The sequence below is a fragment of the Argopecten irradians genome, chromosome 9, assembly GCF_041381155.1.
Source record: "Argopecten irradians isolate NY chromosome 9, Ai_NY, whole genome shotgun sequence".
NCBI classification, from domain to species: domain Eukaryota; kingdom Metazoa; phylum Mollusca; class Bivalvia; order Pectinida; family Pectinidae; genus Argopecten; species Argopecten irradians.
This window is the reverse complement of record NC_091142.1, coordinates 16,544,552-16,572,078: the sequence shown is the minus strand read 5'-3', so window position 1 is coordinate 16,572,078 and position 27,527 is coordinate 16,544,552. Positions and strand designations below refer to the sequence as shown.

At 33.8% G+C, this 27,527-nt stretch overlaps 1 protein-coding gene across 1 annotated transcript; it reads left to right on the top strand.

Annotated features, from left to right (window-relative positions):
• Positions 1-490: 490 nt before the first annotated feature.
• Positions 491-23,937, top strand: LOC138330564 (thioredoxin-related transmembrane protein 2 homolog). Its single transcript, XM_069278128.1, has 5 exons — positions 491-514; positions 2,873-2,979; positions 5,299-5,364; positions 18,956-19,085; positions 21,892-23,937. Exons 1-5 carry the CDS (start codon positions 491-493, stop codon positions 21,988-21,990), a joined length of 426 nt encoding a protein of 141 aa, XP_069134229.1. The 3' UTR covers positions 21,991-23,937.
• The last annotated feature ends 3,590 nt before the right edge of the window (positions 23,938-27,527 follow it).

The window sequence follows — 27,527 nt, the reverse complement described above, 5'->3', positions numbered from 1 at the left end:
ATGTACTGCCCTCTTGTTGACAGCTACACAAAGAATAAAATATTATTTGGACATTATCTGTTCATGTGACATCAGTGTTGACGAATAGATGTCCAAGGTTTGAATCTTAGTCTGAAGATGTGAGATGTAGCTGTCATGATAATCAATCACATATAGTTCAATTTCCGTTAATGTTTTATGTTTTACATTGTTTTTCTACCAGTAACAAATACATCATTGTATTCATTTAAGAACACCATATTGATAACAAATTTTACCATTTAATATATCTCCTATTTTAACACATTCAAAACTTTTCAGCCATTAACAGATCATACTATGATTATGAACAATTTTTAAACAGTGTTGAAAAAACCCTCAAATACATGTCTTATAACACCAATTAAAGATTGATCAATTTTAACTGTAAAACAAATAAAAAAGGATCAGTCTGGATATTAACTTTAATAACATAGTAATATAAGTGTATTATTTTTATTTTTCAGAAAGAATGGGAGTGGATAACTTTCCTTGGGTGTGTAATTGTGTTAAAGAACAGAAAGCAAGGTAAAGGACTAAATATTTGTTAATAAATGATAAAGATATTATAGATTATAGTGAGTTAAGTTTAGTTGCCGATATATTCCATATGCCAGAGGTCGTCCCCCTTAAATGACCTTGGCTGATAATTGATCATTAGCATTTATCATAAATAACTGAACAAAAGCAATTTTTCCAGAACACTGTTTGTACATTAACGTTTCCATATTTGGACAACCCAATGGTGTGGGGAATACTCTCTTCATTTATATTGTTCATTGTTTCTTAGCAACAATCTATCGGAGTTCTTGGTATATAAATACAGCCTGACTTTACTTCGCAAAACGTGTATTGTTGTGGTTTTCATGTTCCTTCAGAGACGAATGCAATCTGCGTATGGTATACTTCTATGCGGTTTCGATATTGTTTGTGTACATGTCATATCTATATGTTTTTCTGTACAGTAAATAACTTACCCTATGGAGAGCGTGGTTAGTATTATCGTATCCATGAAACATTAACGACAGCATCTCCGAACCCTCTGGCTCCACAAGTACACTTTGTTACCATAAAGAACAGAGTACCCCACTGTCCATCTTGTCCGCAGGGTTGTTTCTTCTCTAGGAACCTCTCAATAATTACTTAATACACATCCTTAGCCAGACTATGACCTTTTAAGTGAGCTTGGGATGGTCTCATAGGAGCTTAAATTAAATGTTTTATAATTTAGAAATTACCGTAAATTCTTCTTTTTCTTTGATTTTTGAACCATATAATAAACGCTCCAGGGCGCTTAGAGAAAGTGAAAGGCAAATAAGGGAGGGGGGGGGGCATGAAACAAAAGCCTAAATTCTAGCCATTATGAAAATTGATTCATACATTTGCTTCGCCCATTCTAGTAAATTTTAGCAATAAGAAAATCAGTAAGGAAACCAACTCAGATTTATATTTTTGGTTTTCATGAATCAACGTCTGTAAAATTGAAGCCTTAAATTTTGGTGGGGCGCTTAATAGGATTGAATGCGTTATTGGGTTTCAAAATACAGTATCTTAATTGTTTAGAACTTCAGTTGTGGTGTTAATACTCCATTGATCTAATGAAAGTAAATGTATGATTGAAAACAACAAGCAAGGGAGGTAAACTACAGTGTATTTTACAAATACCAAATGCCCAGATTGTGTACAATTTCAGATTTGCAATTTGATGTTTACAAAAATTAGGCTAAGTTGCATTGTGTCCCTATCAGAGCTATATGTATAATTTTTTTTCCATTCTGTTTTTTAATTAGAAATGGATGTGTATTTTTTTTCAGTACTTACATATTGTGTTACTGCGAGCAGTGCCCATTACTATAGTGCGGACAGAACAACATTTACCTTACTTTCGAGGACCCAAACTTAGATTGTAGGTTCTCTTTATATTCTGAATTAATTATATCATTGTATTTAAAATTCGTCATATTGACTGCTACATAGTATTCGATTTTCTTACTGAGTGCATATACACCATCTCGATATTCCAGGGGTTTCATGATCACTTACGATCTCTACACCCCCTCGGACTTATCTCAATAGTGAATACTGGAGGGCAAACAAGAATAGAACAGGTAATTTAGTCCTTTCGAATGCTACATCAAAAGAGCCGTATAATGGTAGCTCTGTGGGTTGACTAATTGTTCTAGGCTTTGATGTTAGGCGTCGCGCTTCTCTCTGTAATCTTCCAAATGGAAATGTTTGCTAGCATAGTGATTTGGTCAAAACTTTTTTAGCTGACGCTGCCTTCATATTTCCACTATGAGAATAGTCCAAGGGGTGTAGACGATGCGTAAGATGATCGGCGAAACCCCTGCGTGGTTTATCGAGGATTGATATATCTATAACACAAGGTAAGGTCACTTGTGGGTAGGCAGCATCGTGACCTTCATTACACAGCAAAAAATTATGTATTCCTCTTAAAAATACAACATTTAACTTGACAAAACAATTATAGTTGTACCTATATCCAAGGGCAGATAACCATGTCTATATAAATGTGAAATTGTGAAATTTGTATCATTCTGACGATTTTTTCTCTTTCAATGAAATTTGGTTGTGGAAAAACAAGATACATATTTTACTTATACTGTGTATAAGAGATAAAGTATAATTTAAAGTGAACTCTCAAAGTGATTTCTTTTCAGATTCAAACTTAAGACATAGAGCAATATTGATTTAATATCTAAATAATTCTTTTATCATGTTGGTGGTATTATTTCCTGTGAATTATCAATGTTTCCGTTAGCTTTTGTTGAGAAATGGATTTATTAAGTACCAAGATCGATCTGACAGGTTTTTTATTGGTCTTTTTCGGTAGGAGGAAATCAAGCGTGACAAAAGAGTGATATGGGTTGTTACTTTTTACGTTGCCTGGTCTCCACCTTGTGTATCATTTGCCAATCTTTTCTCTGAACTCTCAGCAGAGTAAGTATAAACCATCTATCTATCATTGATTTGAAGGCAAGTATTAAATAATCATTGTTTAACCAGACAAATATCTGAAACTTCAAAGCTTCAAAGGTTCAAAATGGTCAATTCAGCTATTTCCATATAAAAAAGACTTCTTCTCTGCAACTAAGCATGGGAGAGCACTCAAAATGCTATTGTAGTATCCTTATAGGATGGAGATTCAAAATTGTACAAATGCTGGGACTGACCCCACCGGGGGCTGAGGGGCGGGGTCAAAAGGGGTCAATTTGGCTTTTACCATTTAAAAAAAAAATTCTTCTCTGCAACTAAGCATGGGATAGCACCCATAACACAATGGTAGCATCGTTATAGGGTGGGGATTCAAAATTGTACAAATGATGGGGCTGACGCCCCCGGGGGCCTGAGGGACATGGTCAAAAGGGGTCAATTTGGCTATATCCATATTAACAGTTTTTTCTCTGCAACTAAGCATGGGAAAGCACTCATAATGACACTCATAATGCAATGGCAGCATCCTTATAGGGTAGGGAATCAAAAATTGTACAAATGATGGGGCTGACCCCCCCGGGGGCCTGAGGGGCAGGTTCAAAGTGGTCAATTTGGCTATTTCCATATAAAAGACTTCTTCTCTGCAACTAAGCATGGGAGAGCACTCAAAATGCAATTGTAGTATCCTTATAGGGTGGGGATTCAAAATTGTGCAAATGATTGGACTGACCCAACCGGGGGCTATGGGGCGGGGTGAAAAGGGATCAATTTGGCTTTTACCATATAAACAACTTCTTCTCTGCAACTAAGCATGGGATAAAACACCCATAATGCAATAGTAGCATATTTACAGGGTAGGGATTCAAAATCGTACAAATGATAGGGCTGACCCCTCCGGGGCCTTAGGCGCAGGGTCAAAAAGGTCAATAAGACTACTTTTTTCATATGAAATACTTCCTCGCTGAAACTATGTATTGGATAGCATATTTGTATGATATCTATAGCATCATTACATGGTTGGGATCCAAAATTGAACAAACTAAGGGGTCAATTTTTCTAATTGTAAGACACTAAGAGTCTTTTGAATAATTACTATAAAAAAAAACAGGTGAGTAACAACTTCTTATATTTAATATCGAGATTTAGACCTCATAGATCTAGAGATCTCTTTGGTTCTACTTTTATTACCTGTATTTGAAACATTTTGTTGCGATATATTTTCGTGATTTCTTGTCACCAGTGAAATACGCAAAATTGAACTTACCACAAGAAACAAGTTGGTTTACAGTATCATAATATTTGATTGAAAGAGGTGAAGGGGTAGACAGGGGCACTTATTGGGTCAAATACAGTATAATCACAAATGAAAAAAATTTCAAACGGTTGAACGCAATATAGATTTTGTCTATGGGATGAATAAACCAAAAACATAAGTACACTCTGGATAAATAAGAGTACACTTCAATTTTCAGTCTATATCATCTGTAGACAACTACTCTAAAACTTGCCTAAGGATAATATCATTTGATTGAAATTTGATCATTTTCAGCTTGGTCTGACATGGACTCAATAACCATGCTTTCTAGTCTTATCATTATCAGTGCATAATGATAGTACAGCACATGCGGCGATTCTATTGTTACAGGAATAGTTGCTGGCATAGCACTGTCGGGTCATGACCCCACTTTTGGTGGGAACATATGAATGACTTGATTCCAATCAGCCGTTTCCAATCAACTTTCGTTGACGATGACAGGAGAGAAAAAAACATGGATATTTTATTAAAAAATATGCAACTGTCGAAAGAATGAATAATAATTATTTGTAAAAACTGTAAAAAAATATAAGAAATAGAGTTTTATTTTGTTGATGTTATAATGAAAATGGAGCCTGTGTAAATTTTATGTAACCCGACTTTGCCGGGGTTACATAATTTACACATGATCTATTATCATTATACCCTCATAACCTCAACAAAACAAATATCAATTTCCTAAATAACATAATCAAAATAATGAAATATGTGTTTCTGCATCAACTCATGGTTTTATAGGTTGACAACTTGATAGATATGTTAATAGTGGTGTTGTAAACTGTAAATCATAATTAAATTATTAAGTTATTTACTTATGTATATAGAAATGAAAAGCTCTCATTTACAAATGTTTGATCAAAGAATCTATACACTCTCTGTGAACATTTTATATATTCAGTTTGTGTAAAAAACATGTAATCCTCTAGATGTAAGAAGTATAAATGTAAAAGGACACACACCCACATTGTGTATGACATTGGTTTATAATCATCATTTGATTTTTTTTGCAGATACAGCTTGGATAATTTAAAGTTTGGAAAAATAGATATTTCAAAGTATCCAGAAGTAGCGCAAAAGTAAGTACATGTGTTTTATATGTGTCTTATGATGTATTCAATAAATATCCAAGATAAGGGATATTTTCTTCTATTATATGCTGTATTGCCCGATAGACACATAAAATGTATACAGTTTATATAATACAATATTTTGTTTAGGCAAAAAAAAAAAAAAAAAAAAATCTGTTTAGGGTTACCCGACCGACCCTGATTTTTTACATTCAAACCCTAAAAAAAATTAAAGTCAGGATTTTGATCTCAGACTCTGGTTCTGGCTATAACTTTAGTATGAAAAACGCTTTTAAAAAAATCCAGACCTACAGTACTTGAAGCATGTAACTTTCCCTCGAAACGAAAACGAACGAAAACACAAAAGAAAAACTAATAGCGTAAAACGAAAAACGTGTTTCGTCAAGCGCTAAACGCAAAACAAAAACGCAAATGAAAAAACGTAAACGAAGTGATAGCGTGACCGGAAGGCCAAAATGCAATCATAAATGTCAATCGGGTTCCGGTAGTTTAGTGATCTGGATTCTGAAAGCGATGTCTATTCGCAATTTCGATTTAGTACGAGTAACATTATGAAAAATATATCTTGTCTTAGAAAATATGTAATTTTTATAAATATATTACCAATAAGTATGTGATGACGTATATTTATTCAAGCATTAATACATTTTGTTTAACTTATAAAGCAACATTTTGAAAATAATTATAAAACATACAGGTGTACAAATAGTCTTCAATCAATGGTGGTATCTATAAGTCTGCTCTGAATTTCGTCATACATACTATGATATAGAAAGTATTAGTTTCAGAAAAGAAAACACTGACAGAAGAATTTTTTATTTTAGTGTAGGTATTGTGTACATGTACGTTTGACTACTGCAAGTATAAACCCTAGGTCTAGCGGTTAGGTAGTTATGTATTACATGTATATCTATGACTCCAGACGAGGTCCTCGTACCAGTTATATAGATATCAATGTGGATACTCACCTGTAGCATTTACCTGACCCAGTTGGATGTCTTATATTTGCTTAACAATTCACGGACAACACAACACCCTACCCCACCCCATCCCCACTCCCCTCTCAATTTATAACCTGCTGTCATTTATACAATTTGTTATTTGGCAGCGGCCCCTCACATGTTTGTGTATAATACGTGACGCCATACATGTACATGTACCAAAGCATACAACAAAAACAACAATGTTGTGTTATTCTAGTCATTACAGAAAACCAGCTCTATGGTTATTTTATTCCTGTGTTTTGTTACATCAGCATACCAATAAAATACAATGATCAATCATATCAATGACGAATATGTGTAAATACAGAAATACAGTTGAATGTATTAACTGTCAGTTCATGTTGGACGCAGTGGTGTTTAGATTAATTGAGTTCATGGAGCATCATTGGTTCGGGGTGTTTGAACAATTAATCGATTAATCTGTAATCGAGTTTCGTAGGAATTGCCCGATATCATGATATAGGAGAGTATATCTATATGTAGCTGGTCAGTAAAACATGCAAGAAATGTCATATAAAACTTGTAGCAATCAATCGCTTATGTATGTTGTTTCTCATATCCTTTCAAATACCATTTGAAGCATCTAAACGAATTGAAGAGCACATAAGCACTATGTCGTAATGTAAACGTTCAGAGGAGTATGATTTTATTTGTGAAAACATAAGCGACCTGGGAACATGCCAACACATGAGCCTGTAGAAGAGAGTTTGTACAATTTTCCTGGAAAACATATATACACAGTCAAATATAATCGATTTTAAACGATCATTGATTGGTTACACAAAACTGATTATCAATCATAAAATTTCAACCAATTTCCAACACTAGTTGCACGACTATGTATATATATATATACGTCAATTATAATTTAATATCATTGACTTCGGTACGTTCTTAATTTTACATGAAATATGTAAAAAAAAATGTTCATCTGAAACACTGTATTAAGCGATGGTTGAGATATTATTAATTGTGTTATTTTATTATTAGAATAGTGTGTATCACTAGAAAATAATGTGATCCAATGCTAACAGTGATGAGTCGGATATAATTGTCGGATGATTAATGTATGCACCAGCAGAAACATATATACATAGAGATTGGCAACTTCGCCATTTTTAGGTCATGCTTCGTCCGTCGTCGTGCGCCGTGCGCCGTCCGTACACTTTTCACATCTCAATCTTCTTCTCAAGTTTGACCGGTGGGATTGAGCTGAAACTTACCTGAAATGATCCTGAGATGGTCCCGACAAAGTGTTCTTATTTTTCGGGTCGATCCGAAATCCAAGATGGCCGCCACAGCCGTCATCTTGAAAACACATTTTGAACTTCTTCTCAAGTTCTACCGGTGCGATTTGACTGAAACTTGCATGAAATGATCCTGAGATGGTCCCGACAAAGTGTTCTTATTTTTCGGGTCGATCCGAAATCCAAGATGGCCGCCACAGCCGCCATCTTGAAAATACATTTTGAACTTCTTCTCAAGTTCTACCGGTGTGCTTTGGCTGAAACTTGCATGAAATGATCCTGACATGGTCTCGACGAAGTGTTGTTATTTTTCGGGTCGATCCGAAATCCAAGATGGCCGCCACAGCCGCCATCTTGAAAACACATTTTGAACTTCTTCTCAAGTTCTACAGATGTGATTTGACTGAAACTTGCATGAAATGATCCTGACATGGTCCCGACAAAGTTTTTTTTTGGGGGGGGGTTGAATCGAAATCCAAGATGGCCGCCGCAGCGGCCATCTTGAAAACACATTTTTGAACTTCTTCTCAAGATCTGCCAGTGCGATTTGGCTGAAACTTGCATTGACAAAGTGTTGTTACATCTCTGGTTGATCCCAGATTGAAGATGGCTACCATTACACGATATCTAATTAATTTCCTATATGATTATTGCAAAGGTAATCAGATGACCGTTAAGGCCCTTGGGCCTCTTGTTACGATAGGTCTAAATGATGTAACTCTGTATCACTAGGAGATAGTAAAGTCTGAAATTACTACGTTTTATCTGAATTATTCAGACTTTCCTTGTAGAATCAGACAAGTTTTATAATATTCAGACAAATTCTGAAGATTCAGACACGTTTTTTTAAATTCAGACAAGTCACCTAAAATTCAGACAAATGTAATCGAAAATTCAGACAAATGTCATCGAAAATTCAGAGTTGTCGCTGAAGATATTGGCTCCCTGCCAGCAGTCACCTTCGATAAGGTACTGGCCCCCTGCCAGGGTCGGTCACGGCTGAGCGCACGGCTTACCTGTGTTTCAGCTAGCCAGAATTGGCCAAGTGCCAGGTCCCAGCATGAGCTACCGGTTACCGAGACATCAATCTGTCAGGGTAGTATGTCAGGTGAATGGAGTGAAGCTTGTTAAATTAATCTCAAATAAAATCATTCAGAAACAGATATGTTGTCTTGCTATTGTTTTTTTTCATTACAATTGCAAATTTCCAGTGTGAACTACCGGTTGCAGGGTATAAGTAATGGTACTGTAGTTAATCAGGTAAGAGAAGTGAAGTTTTTGTAACTTAATCTGAATAAAATTCATTCCAAAAACTGAAGCATTGTCTTGTTGTTGCTGTTTGTAAATAAATAAAACTGCCAAATCCGAGTGTGAACTACCGATATTCGGGGCATAAATCATGGAAGTATATCAGGTAAAAGGAGTGAAGTTTTTGTAAAAGGATCCGAATAAATTTCATTCCGTAATTAAACAGAAGTATTGTCTTGTTGTTGTTTGTAACTAAATAAAACAGCCAAATCCCAGCGTGAACTACCGATTGCAGGGTATATAAAATGGTACTTTAGTTAATCAGGTAAGTGAAGTTTTTGTAAAAGAATCTGAAAAAAATTCTTTCCGGAATTAAACAGAAGTATTGTCTTGTTGTTGTTTGTAACTAAATAAAACTGTCAAATCCCAGCGTGAACTACCGATTGCCGGGGTATAATTAATGGTAGTATATCAGGTAAGAGAAGTGAAGTTTTTGTAAAAGGATCTGAATAAAATTCTTTCCGGAATTAAACGGATGTATTGTGTTGTTGTTTGTAAATAAGTAAAACTGCCAAATCCGAACGTGAACTACCGATTGCCGGGGTATAATTAATGGTAGTATATCAGGTAAGAGAAATGAAGTTTTTGTGAAAGGATCTGAATAAAATTCTTTCCGGAATTAAACAGAAGTTTTGTGTTGTTGTTTGTAAATAAGTAAAACTGCTAAATCCCAGCGTGAACTACCGATTGCCGGGGTATAATTAATGGTAGTATATCAGGTAAGAGAACAGGAGTTTTTGTAAAAGGATTTGAATAAAATTCATTCCGTAATTAAACCTAAAAATTGTGTTGTTGTTGTTTGTAACTAAACAAAAGTGTCAAATCCCAGCGTGAACTACCGATTATCGGGATATAATTAATGGTAGTATATCAGGTAAGAGAAGTGAAGTTATTGTAAAAGTATCGGATTAAAATTCCTTCCGGAATTAAAGTATTGTCTTGTTGTTTGTAACTAAATAAAACTGCCAAATCCAAGCGTGAACTACCGATTACCGGGGTACAAGAAATGGTAGTATATCAGGTAAGAGAAGTGAAGTTTTTGTAAAAGAATCTGAATAAAATTCATTCCGAAATTAAGCTGAAGTATTGTCTTTTTATTGTTAGTAACAAAATAAAAATGCCAAATCCCAGCGTGAACTACCGATTGCAGGGTATATAAAATGGTACTTTAGTTAATCAGGTAAGTGAAGTTTTTGTAAAAGAATCTGAAAAAAAATTCTTTCCGGAATTAAACAGAAGTATTGTCTTGTTGTTGTTTGTAACTAAATAAAACTGTCAAATCCCAGCGTGAACTACCGATTGCCGGGGTATAATTAATGGTAGTATATCAGGTAAGAGAAGTGAAGTTTTTGTAAAAGGATCTGAATAAAATTCTTTCCGGAATTAAACGGATGTATTGTGTTGTTGTTTGTAAATAAGTAAAACTGCCAAATCCGAACGTGAACTACCGATTGCCGGGGTATAATTAATGGTAGTATATCAGGTAAGAGAAGTGAAGTTTTTGTGAAAGGATCTGAATAAAATTCTTTCCGGAATTAAACAGAAGTTTTGTGTTGTTGTTTGTAAATAAGTAAAACTGCTAAATCCCAGCGTGAACTACCGATTGCCGCGGTATAATTAATGGTAGTATATCAGGTAAGAGAACAGGAGTTTTTGTAAAAGGATTTGAATAAAATTCATTCCGTAATTAAACGTAAAAATTGTGTTGTTGTTGTTTGTAACTAAACAAAAGTGTCAAATCCCAGCGTGAACTACCGATTATCGGGATATAATTAATGGTAGTATATCAGGTAAGAGAAGTGAAGTTATTGTAAAAGTATCGGATTAAAATTCATTCCGGAATTAAAGTATTGTCTTGTTGTTTGTAACTAAATAAAACTGCCAAATCCAAGCGTGAACTACCGATTACCGGGGTATAAGAAATGGTAGTATATCAGGTAAGAGAAGTGAAGTTTTTGTAAAAGAATCTGAATAAAATTCATTCCGAAATTAAACTGAAGTATTGCCTTTTTATTGTTAGTAACAAAATAAAAATGCCAAATCCCAGCGTGAACTACTGATTGTCGGGATATAAGAAATGGTAGTACAATTGTATATCCGGTAAGAGAAGTGAAGTTATTGTAAAAGAATCGGATTAAAATTCATTCCGGAATTAAAGTATTGTCTTGTTGTTTGTAACTAAATAAAACTGCCAAATCCAAGCGTGAACTACCGATTACCGGGGTATAAGAAATGGTAGTATATCAGGTAAGAGAAGTGAAGTTTTTGGAAAAGAATCTGAATAAAATTCATTCCGTAATTAAACTGAAGTATTGTCTTGTTGTTGTTGTTTTATAACTAAATAAAAATGCCAAATCCCAGCTTGAACTACCGATTGTCGGGATATAAGAAATGGTAGTATATCAGGTAAGAGAAGTGAAGTTTTTGTTAAAGAATCAGAAGAAAATTGCTCGGGCACTTACCTGTGAGTTGCAGTGACATGGATCAATTACTAATTAGCGTACCTGTGGCTGTCAATCAAACAACAGGTCGGCTTTCCCCGCTATCAATATGTGTGATCCCTCATTGTCTTTGTAACGCTTTGCCCGCGGCCAGGTACTTTGCTTAGTTAACACAGGTTGTGATTTAGTTTACAATGGTGATTTTCCCCGTGACTTATTCCAGAGACGTAGACATAATATAACAGAGACGTAGATAAAATAAATTATGTATGTCTCTGGTTATACACACTTTTTTTTTAAATTAGGACAACTCGCTACCTGTTTGGTACTATATTCGCATGATGTATGTATCGTCTTGTGTTGAAATTAATATTTTAAATGAAACATATGAACGTTTGACTGAAAATCAATCATATTTACGTTAAGTTTGTAGAAACGATAACTTGCTGGACATAAAGACGAAATATATATTATGCGACTTTAACTTCTCGATATTTCTGAAAAATGCCTTTATTGAATAAAACACGTAACATAAATCAGAATAAATTTCAAAATATCGGCAGATTTATTTATTAAAGCGTACACGGAATGGTTTGGTATATAAAGTTTTTGTAAAAGAATCTGAAAAAAAAATCATTCTGGAATTAAACAGAAGTATTGCCTTGTTGTTGTTTGTAACTAAATAAAACTGTCAAATCCCAGCGTGAACTACCAATTGCCAAATTCCAGCGTGAACTACCGATTTACGTGGTATAAGTAATGGTAGTATACCAGATAAAAGAAGTGAAGTTTTTGTAAAAGGATCTGAATAAGTTTCATTCCGTAATTAAACAGGAGTATTGTCTTGTTGTTGTTTGGAACTAAATAAAACTGCCAAATCCCAGCGTGTACTACCGATTGCCGGGATATAAGTAATGGTAATGTATCAGACCTTATTATTGTTCAGATATAGACTTGCTGATCATAGATGTGATAAAAGTGAACATGTGATGGTCCGTGCAAGATTTAGACTATTAGGGTTGATGCATGTCGATCATCATACAATCATGATGCAGAGTACGTGTTTTAAGCATGTTAGCTTCACCTTGTTAAATGAATTCAATATCTGTATACAATACCTGTGACCACCTTGTACCCCCTGTAGAGAGGTGTCCGACTGGTATACACACGTGCCAGGCGACAGGCTTTACCTGACAAAACACAGCGGGTGTTCACAGTCTTCGTGGAGCCTGCGTTATAAAATGACGTATTACGCCTGCAAAATGCTAACTAACTTTTCGGTACGATAGACCAAATACTAAAAAAGACAACATGGATGATTGCACCATGACAACCTGCAATAGAATGTAAAGGTAATTATATAATTATGGTCGCCGACTATATTAAAGATCAATCAACCCTCCATTCGTCTAGTATTCATCTTGCCACATTCTCCTCTTTTTTGACTAGGTCAATGTTAATAATGACCAATTGAATTGCGTTATATACAATAATTTAGATAACCGTTGTAATCTATTCTTCTATCCATCAGTAGTCATTCTCGGCCCCGACGTCATCGCTATACCACGGGACCTCTACACTCTGGAAATAAAAAGAAAACAAAATAATATGAACTGTAAAATTAACATGACTGGTTAATTTCTTATCGTCAAGCCAGCATTACATTATGTATTCTGTTAAGTATCCAACGATAAAGCAGCTTGGTAAAATCACATAGTATTTTCTTATCATATTCGTAAAAATTACGGTTATATTACGAATAGTAAAGTTATGTTACGAGTTGTAAAGTAAACTACGACTTTTTCTCAAGCCTGGCCCGGAGGCTATATTCTTCACCGGGAGGTGTGAAGACTCCCGCTGTGAGACCATGCCTCGCTGGCACAGCTACTTTACCTGTGTCCGGCCGGCTAACTGGTCGGTCAACGTCCCAATATACTTACTGTGGGCATTTCTGGGCTACTATCTAGAAGCCATTTCTTGTATTTTATTACGTTTGGAATGTGTGTTACTACAACAGTTTTAATAACGTAACCTGCAAATCTTGTTTCAGATATCGTAGGACCAGAGAAGATCGAAGAAACTACCAAATTAACATCATGATGCATAACTGTTGAAGAGATCAACATAATTTTGAAACTATTAAATTACAATTCACTGTTTTTTTCTCTTGTTTATTTTTCACGAACAGCTATTTGATCGTATAAATTCTTGATCAAGAGTTTTAGTTCTATTTCAGATATCGTAGGACCAGTGCAGGAGAAAAACATAATGATAGTTATTAAATATTCATCATTTTTACAACCGAAGAATATTTGTATTCATTTTGAAACCATAGAACATACGATACTTCTGTTTAATTTCGGAATGAAATTTATTCAGATCCTTTTACAAAAACTTCACTTCTTTTATCTGGTATACTACCATTTCTTATACCCCGGTAATCGGTAGTTCACGCTGGGATTTGACAGTTTTATGTAGATACAAACAACAAGACAATACTTTAATTCCGGAATGAATTTTAATCTGATTCTTTTACAAAAACTTTACTTCTCTTAATCTCTTACCTGATATACTACCATTAATTATACCCCGGTAATCGGTAGTTCACGCTGGGATTTGACAGTTTTATTTAGTTACAAACAACAACAAGGCAAGACTTCTGTTTAATTCCGGAATGATTTTTTTTCAGATTCTTTTACAAAAACTTTATATACCAAACCATTCCGTGTACGCTTTAATAAATAAATCTGCCGATATTTTGAAATTTATTCTGATTTATGTTACGTGTTTTATTCAATAAAGGCATTTTTCAGAAATATCGAGAAGTTAAAGTCGCATAATATATATTTCGTCTTTATGTCCAGCAAGTTATCGTTTCTACAAACTTAACGTAAATATGATTGATTTTCAGTCAAACGTTCATATGTTTCATTTAAAATATTAATTTCAACACAAGACGATACATACATCATGAGAATATAGTACCAAACAGGTAGCGAGTTGTCTTAATTTAAAAAAAAAAGTGTGTATAACCAGAGACATACATAATTTATTTTATCTACGTCTCTGTTATATTATGTCTACGTCTCTGGAATAACTCACGGGGAAAATCACCATTGTAAACTAAATCACAACCTGTGTTAACTAAGCAAAGTACCTGGCCGCGGGCAAAGCGCTACAAAGACAATGAGGGATCACACATATTGATAGCGGGGAAAGCCCACCTGTTGTTTGATTGACAGCCACAGGTACGCTAATTAGTAATTGATCCATGTCACTGCAACTCACAGGTAAGTGCCCGAGCAATTTTCTTCTGATTCTTTAACAAAAACTTCACTTCTCTTACCTGATATACTACCATTTCTTATATCCCGACAATCGGTAGTTCAAGCTGGGATTTGGCATTTTTATTTAGTTATAAAACAACAACAACAAGACAATACTTCAGTTTAATTACGGAATGAATTTTATTCAGATTCTTTTCCAAAAACTTCACTTCTCTTACCTGATATACTACCATTTCTTATACCCCGGTAATCGGTAGTTCACGCTTGGATTTGGCAGTTTTATTTAGTTACAAACAACAAGACAATACTTTAATTCCGGAATGAATTTTAATCCGATTCTTTTACAATAACTTCACTTCTCTTACCTGATATACTACCATTAATTATATCCCGATAATCGGTAGTTCACGCTGGGATTTGACACTTTTGTTTAGTTACAAACAACAACAACACAATTTTTACGTTTAATTACGGAATGAATTTTATTCAAATCCTTTTACAAAAACTCCTGTTCTCTTACCTGATATACTACCATTAATTATACCGCGGCAATCGGTAGTTCACGCTGGGATTTAGCAGTTTTACTTATTTACAAACAACAACACAAAACTTCTGTTTAATTCCGGAAAGAATTTTATTCAGATCCTTTCACAAAAACTTCACTTCTCTTACCTGATATACTACCATTAATTATACCCCGGCAATCGGTAGTTCACGTTCGGATTTGGCAGTTTTACTTATTTACAAACAACAACACAATACATCCGTTTAATTCCGGAAAGAATTTTATTCAGATCCTTTTACAAAAACTTCACTTCTCTTACCTGATATACTACCATTAATTATACCCCGGCAATCGGTAGTTCACGCTGGGATTTGACAGTTTTATTTAGTTACAAACAACAACAAGACAATACTTCTGTTTAATTCCGGAAAGAATTTTTTTCAGATTCTTTTACAAAAACTTCACTTACCTGATTAACTAAAGTACCATTTCATATACCCTGCAATCGGTAGTTCACGCTGGGATTTGGCTGTTTTATTTAGTTACAAACAACAACAAGACAATACTTCTGTTTAATTACGGAATGAATTTTATTCAGATCCTTTTACAAAAACTTCACTCCTTTTACCTGATATACTTCCATGATTTATGCCCCGGATATCGGTAGTTCACACTCGGATTTGGCAGTTTTATTTATTTACAAACAGCAACAACAAGACAATGCTTCAGTTTTTGGAATGAATTTTATTCAGATTAAGTTACAAAAACTTCACTTCTCTTACCTGATTAACTACAGTACCATTACTTATACCCTGCAACCGGTAGTTCACACTGGAAATTTGCAATTGTAATGAAAAAAAAACAATAGCAAGACAACATATCTGTTTCTGAATGATTTTATTTGAGATTAATTTAACAAGCTTCACTCCATTCACCTGACATACTACCCTGACAGATTGATGTCTCGGTAACCGGTAGCTCATGCTGGGACCTGGCACTTGGCCAGTTCTGGCTAGCTGAAACACAGGTAAGCCGTGCGCTCAGCCGTGACCGACCCTGGCAGGGGGCCAGTACCTTATCGAAGGTGACTGCTGGCAGGGAGCCAATATCTTCAGCGACAACTCTGAATTTTCGATGACATTTGTCTGAATTTTCGATTACATTTGTCTGAATTTTAGGTGACTTGTCTGAATTTAAAAAAACGTGTCTGAATCTTCAGAATTTGTCTGAATATTATAAAACTTGTCTGATTCTACAAGGAAAGTCTGAATAATTCAGATAAAACGTAGTAATTTCAGACTTTACTATCTCCTAGTGTATGTGCTTAAGGATTTTTAGATAAACTTTTAAATAGTTAGATATAGAAGAATAACTTTGATATGTTATAAAAGTTAAATAATTTTCAGATGGTTTGTATACAAATTTGGATAGAAAAAAATATATTTTAACTTATACATTAATAAAATAAAATGCACTTCCGGTTTTGAAAGTCTGATTTTCGAAAAAACCAGGTAAAATTGCTGATTTTCATGCTTTCAAAAATAATATTAAATAACATCAACCGGAAAAATTGGTCACATCAAACCATGATGTAATGTGTAAACTTTGTATTGATGTAAAAATATCATGTTTAAAAGAATACACTTAAAAGTAGTTGGCCAAGGGAAAATGCCTATAAACCGGAGGTCCCGCTGCCTGTCAACAAAGACAAAGAAGGAGTTTCCAATCTCTATGTATATATGTTTCTGGCACCAGTGAGTTATTATGACCAGCAGTACGACGTCATGTGGTGTGAGTTCACACCTGTCTGTAAACCTTCAGTCCACTTTATCGAGCCCCGCGGGTGTTACAAGTGTATATTGTACCTGTCCCCCTGTAGCACATACACGTGTATAGCTAGTACTATAAGTCCTTGCAGAAAGGTATAAAAATGATCCTTACTATCAAACAATGTGTGTACGTTACACGTACTAAATGTAATTAATGTCTAGATATAAAAAGATTGTTTTTAAAATTTTGATTGTGTATGTATGTTACATTGTCTAGAACACGTAAATTTATCGGCCTACACCGTCACATGCACAGTCAACCATTCCTAATCAAATATCATTGAATAATATCCGGTTAACGAATTAGAACGCAAACGAAAAAAACGCAAACGAACGCAAACAAAATGAATCAAAACGTAAACGAACGAAAACACGAAACCCCAAACGAAAAATGTTGGACGAAACAAAAGGCAAACGAAACTAAACGAAAGAAATGCAAACGAATCTAAAACGCGTTTGAGGGAATGTTAGACGCATTAAGTACTGTACTGACATTATTTTTTTTTGCCAAGGCAACCCTAAGCAGACATATTTCTTTTGGCCTTATCATTATATTCTGTTAAATATTTCTCTTATATTTTATACAATGTGCATGACTATAAAATTTACTTTTATCAGCATAAATCTTGGTAGGAAATGTGCTCCTGTTTATGGTAAGTTTGTATTTTAGAATGAAGCATGAAAAAACTCAGGGCATCCAGTTGACCCTTGACTTTTAGCAGTTTTAGAAGTCAAACAACCATTTCCCAGAAATCTGAAAATTTGATACATGACAAATTTGAGAGTCATAAACTTACTCCCAATGGTCTACTGGATGCTCTGAAAACTCCTGAACCAGTTTGTTTTTAGTTTACCAGTATATACATGTATATACATAGTATTATTTTTCATGTTTAGGGGAAGGGAAACAAATTTTGTATAAATGGTGACTGACCCCCCTGGGAAGCAAATATCTTCAAAGCACTACTAGTCATAAAGGTCTCATTGGATTTTGACCAAATTCGGTCAGAAACATCTTTGGGGGAATATGAATAAATTTTGTATAAATTTGTTCAAAAATATCCTTGGGAGAAAGGGGATTAGATTTTGTATAAATGATGGCTTTAGATATAATCCCTCTGGAGCAGGAGATATGTGGCCCCATTAGTAGATGATGAGGAATTTGTTTTGTAAAATCTAGGAGCCATAAACGCTTCAATATATTTTGGCCGAATTTTATCAAGTTTGTTTGTTTGATTAATTTACGTCCTATTAACAGCTATGGTCATGAAAGGATGGCCTCCCATGCATGTATGCGGTGTGTTGTGTGTATGTTGTGGGAGGTGTGTGTTTTGGGAGACTGCGGTATATTCATGTTGTGTCTTCTTGTATAGTGGAACTGTTGCCCTTTTTATAGTGCTATATCACTGAAGCATGCTGTCGAAGACACCAAGCAACACACCCCACCCAGTCACATTATACTGACAACGGGCGAACCAGTTGTCCCACTCCCTGTATGCTGAGCGCTAAGCAAGAGCAGAAACTACCATTTCTATAGACTTTGGTATGTCTCGGCCAGGGGACAGAACCCAGAGCCTTTCTCACAGGGGCGAACGCTCAACTCAAGGCCAAAAGTGAGGCAGTGCCAAGGGAGGCATTAGGAAAGATAAAGTCAGTTAGGAAGAAAAGAAAAGACAAGATCCTAAATTTAGTCACCTTTTACATACATGCAATAGGGGTAGCAGGTATAATTCTAACGCCCTACCTGCAGGGCCACCAAATTTTATCAAACATCCTGTTTGGAATGGGTAAAGTTTTTGTATTATAGTGACTGCCCAAACTGTTGTTTCGGTTTCTATTTCACCAAATATTTGTTTTCCCTCCCTCCTGTTCAAATTTTTTGAAATGATTTTCAGATGGCCGTTAAGGCCCATGGGCCTCTTGTTATTTTTAATCAAATTCATTGTACTCATTTCCAGATACCGAATCGACCCCGGTGCCATGTCGAAACAGTTACCTACCATTATAATGATAGAAGGTGGAGAGGAGACGATGAGGAAGCCATATATATCACCCAAGGGGACAGTAGTCCGATATGTTTTCAATAAGGTTTGTCGGTTTTGAATATTCAGTATAACTTGTCAACACCAACTCTCTTGTTTAATCCATATCCCTGAGTGTGTACTAGTAATAAGGCATAACTGTATGTATTTTTGTATAAACTCAATTTTCCATTACCAATAACATCCTTGATATATTGATTTAATTTGTTCTGCTGTTTCCATTAAAATGCCAGTAAAATATAGCACAACACTGCGAGCAATGTTGTCTATTTGATAGTATGTACCATATTATACATAATAAGCAAACAGAGTGCTTAAAAAGCTATTACATTAGTGAACAAGAAATTCATTAATTAACAAAAGAATGAAATTACATCAAGTTTTATTAAAGTATTCTTATCTTCAGTCTATATGGAGTAAATTGGATTCAAGATAACGATTGTGTAACCTATCAAAGAGGAAGGACACGTATAGGAGTGGGTGTTTATTTGGTTGAATATAGTATCAGAGATAAAAAAGAAGTAGAAATAATTATCTTTATGTCTTTCATTTCACAAATTAGTCACATGGAAATTGGACTCTTGTTTTTGAAAAAAAAATCAATACTGACCTATTAAAAGTGAAGGCTTGAAATGTGGGTGTCTATTTGGTAGAATATAGTATCAGAAATAGAAATTAGAAAAAAAATTCATCTTCATGTGTTTCATTTCTCAAATTAGTCACATGGTATAAAAGGATAATGGACTTCTTGTTTTTGAAAAAAAATACTGACCTATTAAAAATGAAGGCTTGAAATGTGGATGTCTATTAGGTCGAAAAAATCATTTTCACTTTTTTCATTTCTCAGGTAGTCAGTTGGTATTTAAGAAAATTGGACTTCTTGTTTATGAAAAAAAATAATACTGATAAGTTTATGTTTAGGATGATTGATATGATGATACATATAAAACTTGATATTTTTTTTATGATAAACATGTATACCGTCTTTACATATTACAGAGTTAGCTCCCTTGCGGGTAGGGATCGATTTTTGTGAGCGTAATTCACATCGTTTTCACCAAAACGTATGACATTACGCTCGCAAACACATGACATCACATTTAAAATGATTCCATACCTACCCGCAAGTGCAGATAACTCTGCAATATGCAAATTCAGAATAATCAGTTATGAATAAGTCTTTCTCAGAACTCACTCGTGTACCTGTTGGTTATTGCCTACATTAAGATATTGTTTCCATTATTAATGATAAATTTTCCGAAACCAGATGAAATAAACAAATAAAACATGTATATTAAAATTTATCACATTATAAACGGGACATTTACACACATGACATTTACTGTGTTCAATCCAATTTCATCTTCTATTTGAATTTCATTGTGATTTGTGTAATAGTTGTTTCCTTACCGGTATTAACAATAATATTCATTTTAGAAGGACAGTTCATGTCTCTTAAAATGTTCAAATTATGGAATTTTCAAGTGATTTTAAAGAAAGAAGGATATGAAATATAAACAGAACAATTTGACAAATTTTACATTTGAAGTTAATTATTTATATGCAGTAAGTATTGGTAATATAAAGTGTTATCAAATTAAAACCCAGTAATGTCTTGGATACAAACTTTGATATTTGTTCATTATAAGCACATTTACCACATGTGTGCTAGAGAAAGTGAATGGTGATTCATGTTCTTTTTGAAAACGTCATTATCGCATAGGCGTAGAATTTTTAGAATCCTTTAATTTGCAATAAATTCCTGTTGCAGTTTCTAAACTGGCATAGTCATGTATGGTTATTGGCTAATTTTCACCATCACTACATAGTTTGGACATTCATTGATATTAAATTTGTGAACTTTTATTCGTTATCAACTGATCATGATACAAGCAATATGAAAAAATGTAAGAGCTTTATTTCAACAGACTGTAATGAGAGCATTTAATATATACTAGACTTGGTATCGAAAACCAATACCTGTTGAGTCACAGCTATCAAATCATTTGTAAGCATTGATATATAATAACACGCTAGCCCATATGCGCCCTTATACGTCATCTTTCAACATCGTTACCCAATGTAAAATTGATAATGCACGTTTTCTAGAGTATTATATGACAATCACGTATTAGAAATCAGTGGATACAATATGTCCCGTAATTTTTATCGTTTCTACTTATTATTTATTTATTCTATAGTAAAACAATGGATGCTAACATATGCATTTAATGGGTCGATCTGTTTCAAAATAGAAGCTAAAATTGCTTTCCAAACCGTAGATATCTTGCATGCACGTTGCAAGCCTATATGTATATATATTTTGCATGCACGTTGTTAGCCTATAATCATGATAATCCACACCATACACCTTGAAGAAAAATATATATATGTACCATAATTGTCGCAATAATCGTCCTACACAATATTTGTTTATTTAGCATTAAAGCAATAGATACTAAAATATTAATTTGATAGTCGAACTGTTTAAAAATAGAAGCTAAAATGTCTGTCCAAATCCTATATAATGCTAAAATGTATGGTGCTAGACTATTATCATGATAATCTCCACTTGAAGAAATCATGATAGGCACCATAATGTTCGCCATACCCTTTTTTTTTATATATTACACTTTTACAGAAATTTTAACTGCCGAATTACAAATTATTTATTTCATAGTAAAGTAATGAATACTAAAATAAATATTTCCGTAGTCAAACTATTTCAATTTAGAAGATAAATTGTCTGTCTTTAAGTTGCTACCATATATGTCGGATATTAGTGCAACTGTCAGCACTCTTGCTGATTTCATTTTTCTTTGTCGATTTCATTGATGATTTTTTTGTTGCAGGTAAACATTATTAAAGACTTTGAGTTGAACATTGCATATGATAAGTGCAAAAAGAATCCTCTTAAACCCAGAAAGTCGGACAAGGAGAAATCTGAATAATTACATAGATCTGCGAGTTCAGTATTACATTAGTTTATAATTTGTATGATAGATATCAAGGATGACTGAATGCAATGTGCTTCTATTGATTGAGAACAAAGTTAAAAAGGTGAGCATGAAATATGAAGAATCTTCGTTAACAGTTACACATATATGTTTGTATGCTTCCATGTGATTGATTCTGTAATCTATTTGAGACATGTACTGTGAACATTCTTTTAGTGCAGAACAACTTGTGAGTGCATTAATTAATTCGCCCAATTTAATACCATAATGGCTATATAAATAATTGAGCAAACAATAGAATCTGAGAAATCAATAGAATTTGAAGCAACCGAAATCATATTCAAGTTTAATAGTAATTTTCATTGATATCTCAAGCTGTGAAATTGTGTATTTTTCAAAACCTGTAAGATTTTCATTCGTTGCAAATCAAGTGTTCGTAAAGAAAAAGTGATTTATGTATGTACATTGCAAGTTCAACCTTTATGATTTTCCTGAGCATCTCATGAATTTGTTATTTCCCATCCATCCATTCGTTTTGTATATTTATATCAAAGATATATACCGTGTAGCCGGTTATTTACACGATGTGAGATTTTCGCGAAGTTGATATATATCACATTGTATATATATATACATGTATATATATGACTCATTCGGGGGATCCTATTTTCGTGATCAAAACAATACGATGTCGAAAATATCATCCCCACGAAAATAACTGACTAAACGCTAATAAATAATTAGCAAATTTTGGATTTTTCAATTGCAAAACACCATGATTGAAATAAATACTTTTCTCTGCATTTATTAATATGTTAATTTTGAAATGTGTTTATATACCATTTTTGCAGCAACCAGAATACGTGTCATTTTGGGAATGTGCAATTTTAAATGCCTGTATGTATATTAGCTGCACTGGTGCCCAATGTTTTCCCCGAGGTCAATGTACCTATTGTTACACTGTATGCTTTCATCTAGATATTTTATTTACATTTTGAATTGTAAAATGTATGTTACAAGAAGTTGATTGCTTGATAATGTCATCGACTATATCTTAGGATAATACTTTTCAAAATAAAAATCTTTTTCAGTCATTCCAAGGTAAACTTGATATTGATAAAATGTATACATTGTATTGATTTATGATTATCCGATCTTCTCGTCGGGATAAGATTTGTTCTTAATTTGTTTAGATATACAATTTTATACTCAAAATTGCGTCAATACATGTATATACGTATACTGTGTAATCGTTAAGCTGTTTCTTTCAGCTTTACATCTTTTTCTCGAACTATTTTATGGATCTGGTAGTCATGATGATAATTGAAAAAAAAAACCGTCCGTAAGCGTAATATTAACTTTGACTAGTAATAAAACGCTTATCATACAAAGCTTCATTGATTCTCATACGTTTCACATTGATCTGTGAAATGGAAATCAAAATTGTAACCGTGTTTGAAAATGTCTCCACTCCTCGTTCGAAAGATAGTTGTCGATATGGACCAGTTGTTCAAAAGCCGATCTAGACTAGAATCATATTAACGACAATTTTCAATATAAATTAATTCATTTTAAAGCAAACTTGCCATTTTTACTTTAATTTCTGAAGTATTCGATTCTTTACTGAATAGACAACTTTAGAGAATATTTAATCACAGGTTCTGCAGTATTAAGAAGTCACTACGCATGTGATTAATTATAACCTTATCGCTTTTTGAACTACAAGGCATTGAGCTGTGTGTGTTTTGTGTTGGTGGTGTGCCATAATGTAAAAACTATAACCAAGAAATTCGTGATGGGTAACTGTGGTTGATTGATGGAAATAAAGATTTGAAGCGTTTATATAATCACATTTTCGTTGTTTATTAACATCATCTGATTAAGGAGAGGGCATGTATAGGCATGTTGCCTGTTGCCCAATTCCGTTTGTCTGTAACATCTGACAATAAATATTCTGAAATGAAAAATCTGATTAGTCGGTATTTACATCACACCATTACCAAATTTGTAAGCCATAGAAGAAAATCTGAAACAACATATAAACTGAAACTAAAACAATATGACTCTATGGCGAATGTTGTTCCTGAGCAGTAAGCGTCTTCTGTGAATGGTGGCCCACAGTACAAGCTAGATCATATCGGGTCCAAGACGTTATTGTTTCGGGACGAACAGTTATTCAGCTGGTTATATAATTCAACAAAATTTTGGAGAGAATCCATTTTGATATCCGCATTTTGACATCGGCAAGATAAATGCCATTCGCAAGTGATATAGATTCAAATTTTCAGCTGGATGAATATATTGATTTTATATCTTAAATCTGTTCAAAATTTCAAAGGAGGGAAATGATAACAAAAGTATCTGAAACGAGTGGTCGTTTGATACCAGATTTAATGAAACGGTACGGTCTTTATAAGTCTTGGCTAGAAAACTTAACATTTCGGGAGGAGTTTTATAAATTCTCATATAAAATAAATACTTTTCATCACAAAAAAATCTACAACACCTACATTTTGAAGAATTTTAATGTCCACCAAAATACACAATGCATGCTAATGCAAAAATTAATAACATTTGATTAGTAGTCAAATATAAAATTATGAGACCAGCTAAATAGAAACACAAAATGGAAGCAGGAATGAATACACGGAATGGAAAATGATATTTAGATATGTTATTCTGTTTGATCTCCTGACAAGAATGTTGAAAACCGCATCAAAATCGGCCGCTTTAGTACCGAGATTCCGCCCTCCGAAGTGCTCGATTTTTACCTGTATATCAACTGCTAATCAGGGAATCGGCCGCTCACGCTGATTTGGGGAATAACCGGATGTGACGTCACGAGGACAACGGCAGTGAGGTGTTTGGTAGTGGGGTTATAGCACAAAGGTGGACATATGTATTCTTAAAATATATACAGTATACAGTTATGGTGACGATTTAATTATATATAAAATAGGAAATACATAAGTTTATTAGCAGAAATTATAAGTTATTTATGTATCTGGTATAAGTCAGGTGTACCTTGTGTAAAAACGTTTCAGTAGAGATCTTTTCTCTGTTTTAACAGCTTACTAAATTATCAAACCTGGGGAATATTCAATTTTCATAATGTCATATAAAAGGAGACGAATTCGAAAAATGATGGTCATATAATTATCCATTTGCATATGTTTCTGTATAAATAAAAATTCACTTGGCCTATGGATTTCAAGAATCAGCATAACGAAAAGAAAAGATGTTAAATGTATTTCATAGTTCAATACACGTAAATATCATAGACATAAATTGGGAGGGGGAGTAAATTAAAAAAATTAAACCACTTGAGGAATTGAATTTAAAATACATAATTCATTTATAGCTGTAACGAGTCTATCTTCCTTTTATAGCTACATGTACAAGTACATGTATGAGAACATGTACGTGTTATTTTAACAATATTCAACAGTACATTTATTGGTCATATAGATTATCATTATTAGTATTATATAATGATCGATATTGACCAAAATTCACAAAGAATTGGATATCCAAAATCTAACAACTACCAGAAATATCAAAATTTTGACATTTTGCATCATATTTGCATTGTTCTTTCTCGACATGCCATTTGTAAATAATTTTGTAGTTTTTGTTATAAAAATACATATACATATAACTAGAAATATATATACGAGACAAATGTATACATTGGTCATTCTGAAATATACAATTATGTATACATCTAGTGATTTATACACTTGTTATATGTTATGTTCGAACGGTATATTTAACTGTAAATCAAGGATTTATAAGTGTAAACAAATATGACATTATACAACAATTAAATGATGGTCCATCGCTAACTTACCTGTGATCTTACTTTTGACACCTGACGTGAGCTAATCAACGAAGCGTGACAGGTCACTAAACACCTTTCTTACGTAATCTGGTTATTAGCCCCCTCATTAGTCTCGGTTGACCACGCGTTTTAGTTACTGCAGTATACAGGTTTCAGATTTCAGATTTTATTTCACTCTCAGACATACAAGTATGTAACAGGAGGTCACTATACATAATATAAACATACAAGTATATTGGGCCCATAGCGCAACAGTGCATTACAATATGTATTAGTGATGTACATGCTCAATCAATAGTTTTTCAATTTAATTTAAGGTAAAGAGTTAAACGCAGCACGACATTGGCTATTCGGAAGTACAGTTCTGATTTTGTTCTATACTTGATATCTGCAACTTGAATTAGACATAGACATCTTCAGTCTTTTTTTCGTCTGACTCGTGCATGATTTATTTTTTCAATTAAAGACACTATATAATAAATGGACTTGAGCGAATTATAAAAAAGTTGTCGAATGTATTGTATTATATGAAAGCTGAATGTATTTCGTCATAAAAAAATGGATCGATTTCAGATATAATGCAATCATTAGATGCATTTACATAAATGCAAAAAAATCTGTTTAGAATCATAACTTAATTCGTATGGGTAGGTTATATGAAAAAGTCAGAAATTTGTAAAGCGGGTTTGACCAGTACAACGACCCGAGTCGGGTTTTGGATAACATAGCCAAGAATCCTTTACATAATATTAATGTATATATGTGGTTCCAAATACCGTAGATTTACAACGTACGTGGATTATTATACACATTTTATTGTGTATAATTGTGCAGAAATCGCGCAGAAATGTTCATTTATCTACGACAGGTACATCAATATATGCATGGTATAAATCCCTATTTTCAAGCGTATTCCAAACTCATATCTGTGATTGAGGATAATATTAAATAGGTATCGGACATGTACACAGGTACATGTGTAAGTATCTGTAAAAATCGATGTTTACAAACAGATTGTTTATATTAGATGGCAGACACAGAAAATCGCCACTCTATCTTGTGCGAGTAGAGTAGGTCCCGTTGTCCTCGTGACGTCACAGGTCAGGGGTCCCAAATCGGGGTCAATGACTTGGGGCTTCAGGTGTGTTCTAGAGAAAAGTCGCATTATCTCTAATACCGTATTCGCTATGAAACTCGTACTTTCTCCATTCTAAATTTTATACAATGACACATATATTAAGCCTTATATACCAAACCATTCCGTGTACACTTTAAAGAATTGAGAGTAGTTCCCCTTGGCCGCAAGCTGCTGGTAAAACAAACAATGAGGCTGTTATTGCTGAACATCTTGAAGGGAGATTGACAATCACACGGAGGTAATCGTTGTAGATCGGTATTTCAATTCCGTCAGAGCAAAATGGTAGCTACAATTCCCTTCAGAGCAAAATGTGAGAGATAAGTAACTTTAATTACATACAGAAAGATCACTTGTGTAATATGCTACGATGTGTTAGGTATGTCACAACATCATTATTTCGAACACTTTGTTAATTGATTTTTGGCGAGTGTGAATATATAACTCAAGCAAAATGCATATTTGTAAAAAAAAAAAAGGTCAATTAGTTTAAGTTAAGTTTTGGATACATAAAAAAGTTCTGAAAAGTATTTTGTTAATAAAACAATATAAGGA

Bases quoted from the DNA above. Each gene is read 5' to 3' on its own strand.
- LOC138330564 (XM_069278128.1), top strand. From the start codon at position 491: ATGGGAGTGGATAACTTTCCTTGG. The intron at 515-2,872 runs GTGTGTAATTGT...CTTTTTCGGTAG, and splicing joins GAGTGGATAACTTTCCTTGG to GAGGAAATCAAGCGTGACAA. The intron at 5,365-18,955 runs GTAAGTACATGT...ACTCATTTCCAG, and splicing joins TATCCAGAAGTAGCGCAAAA to ATACCGAATCGACCCCGGTG.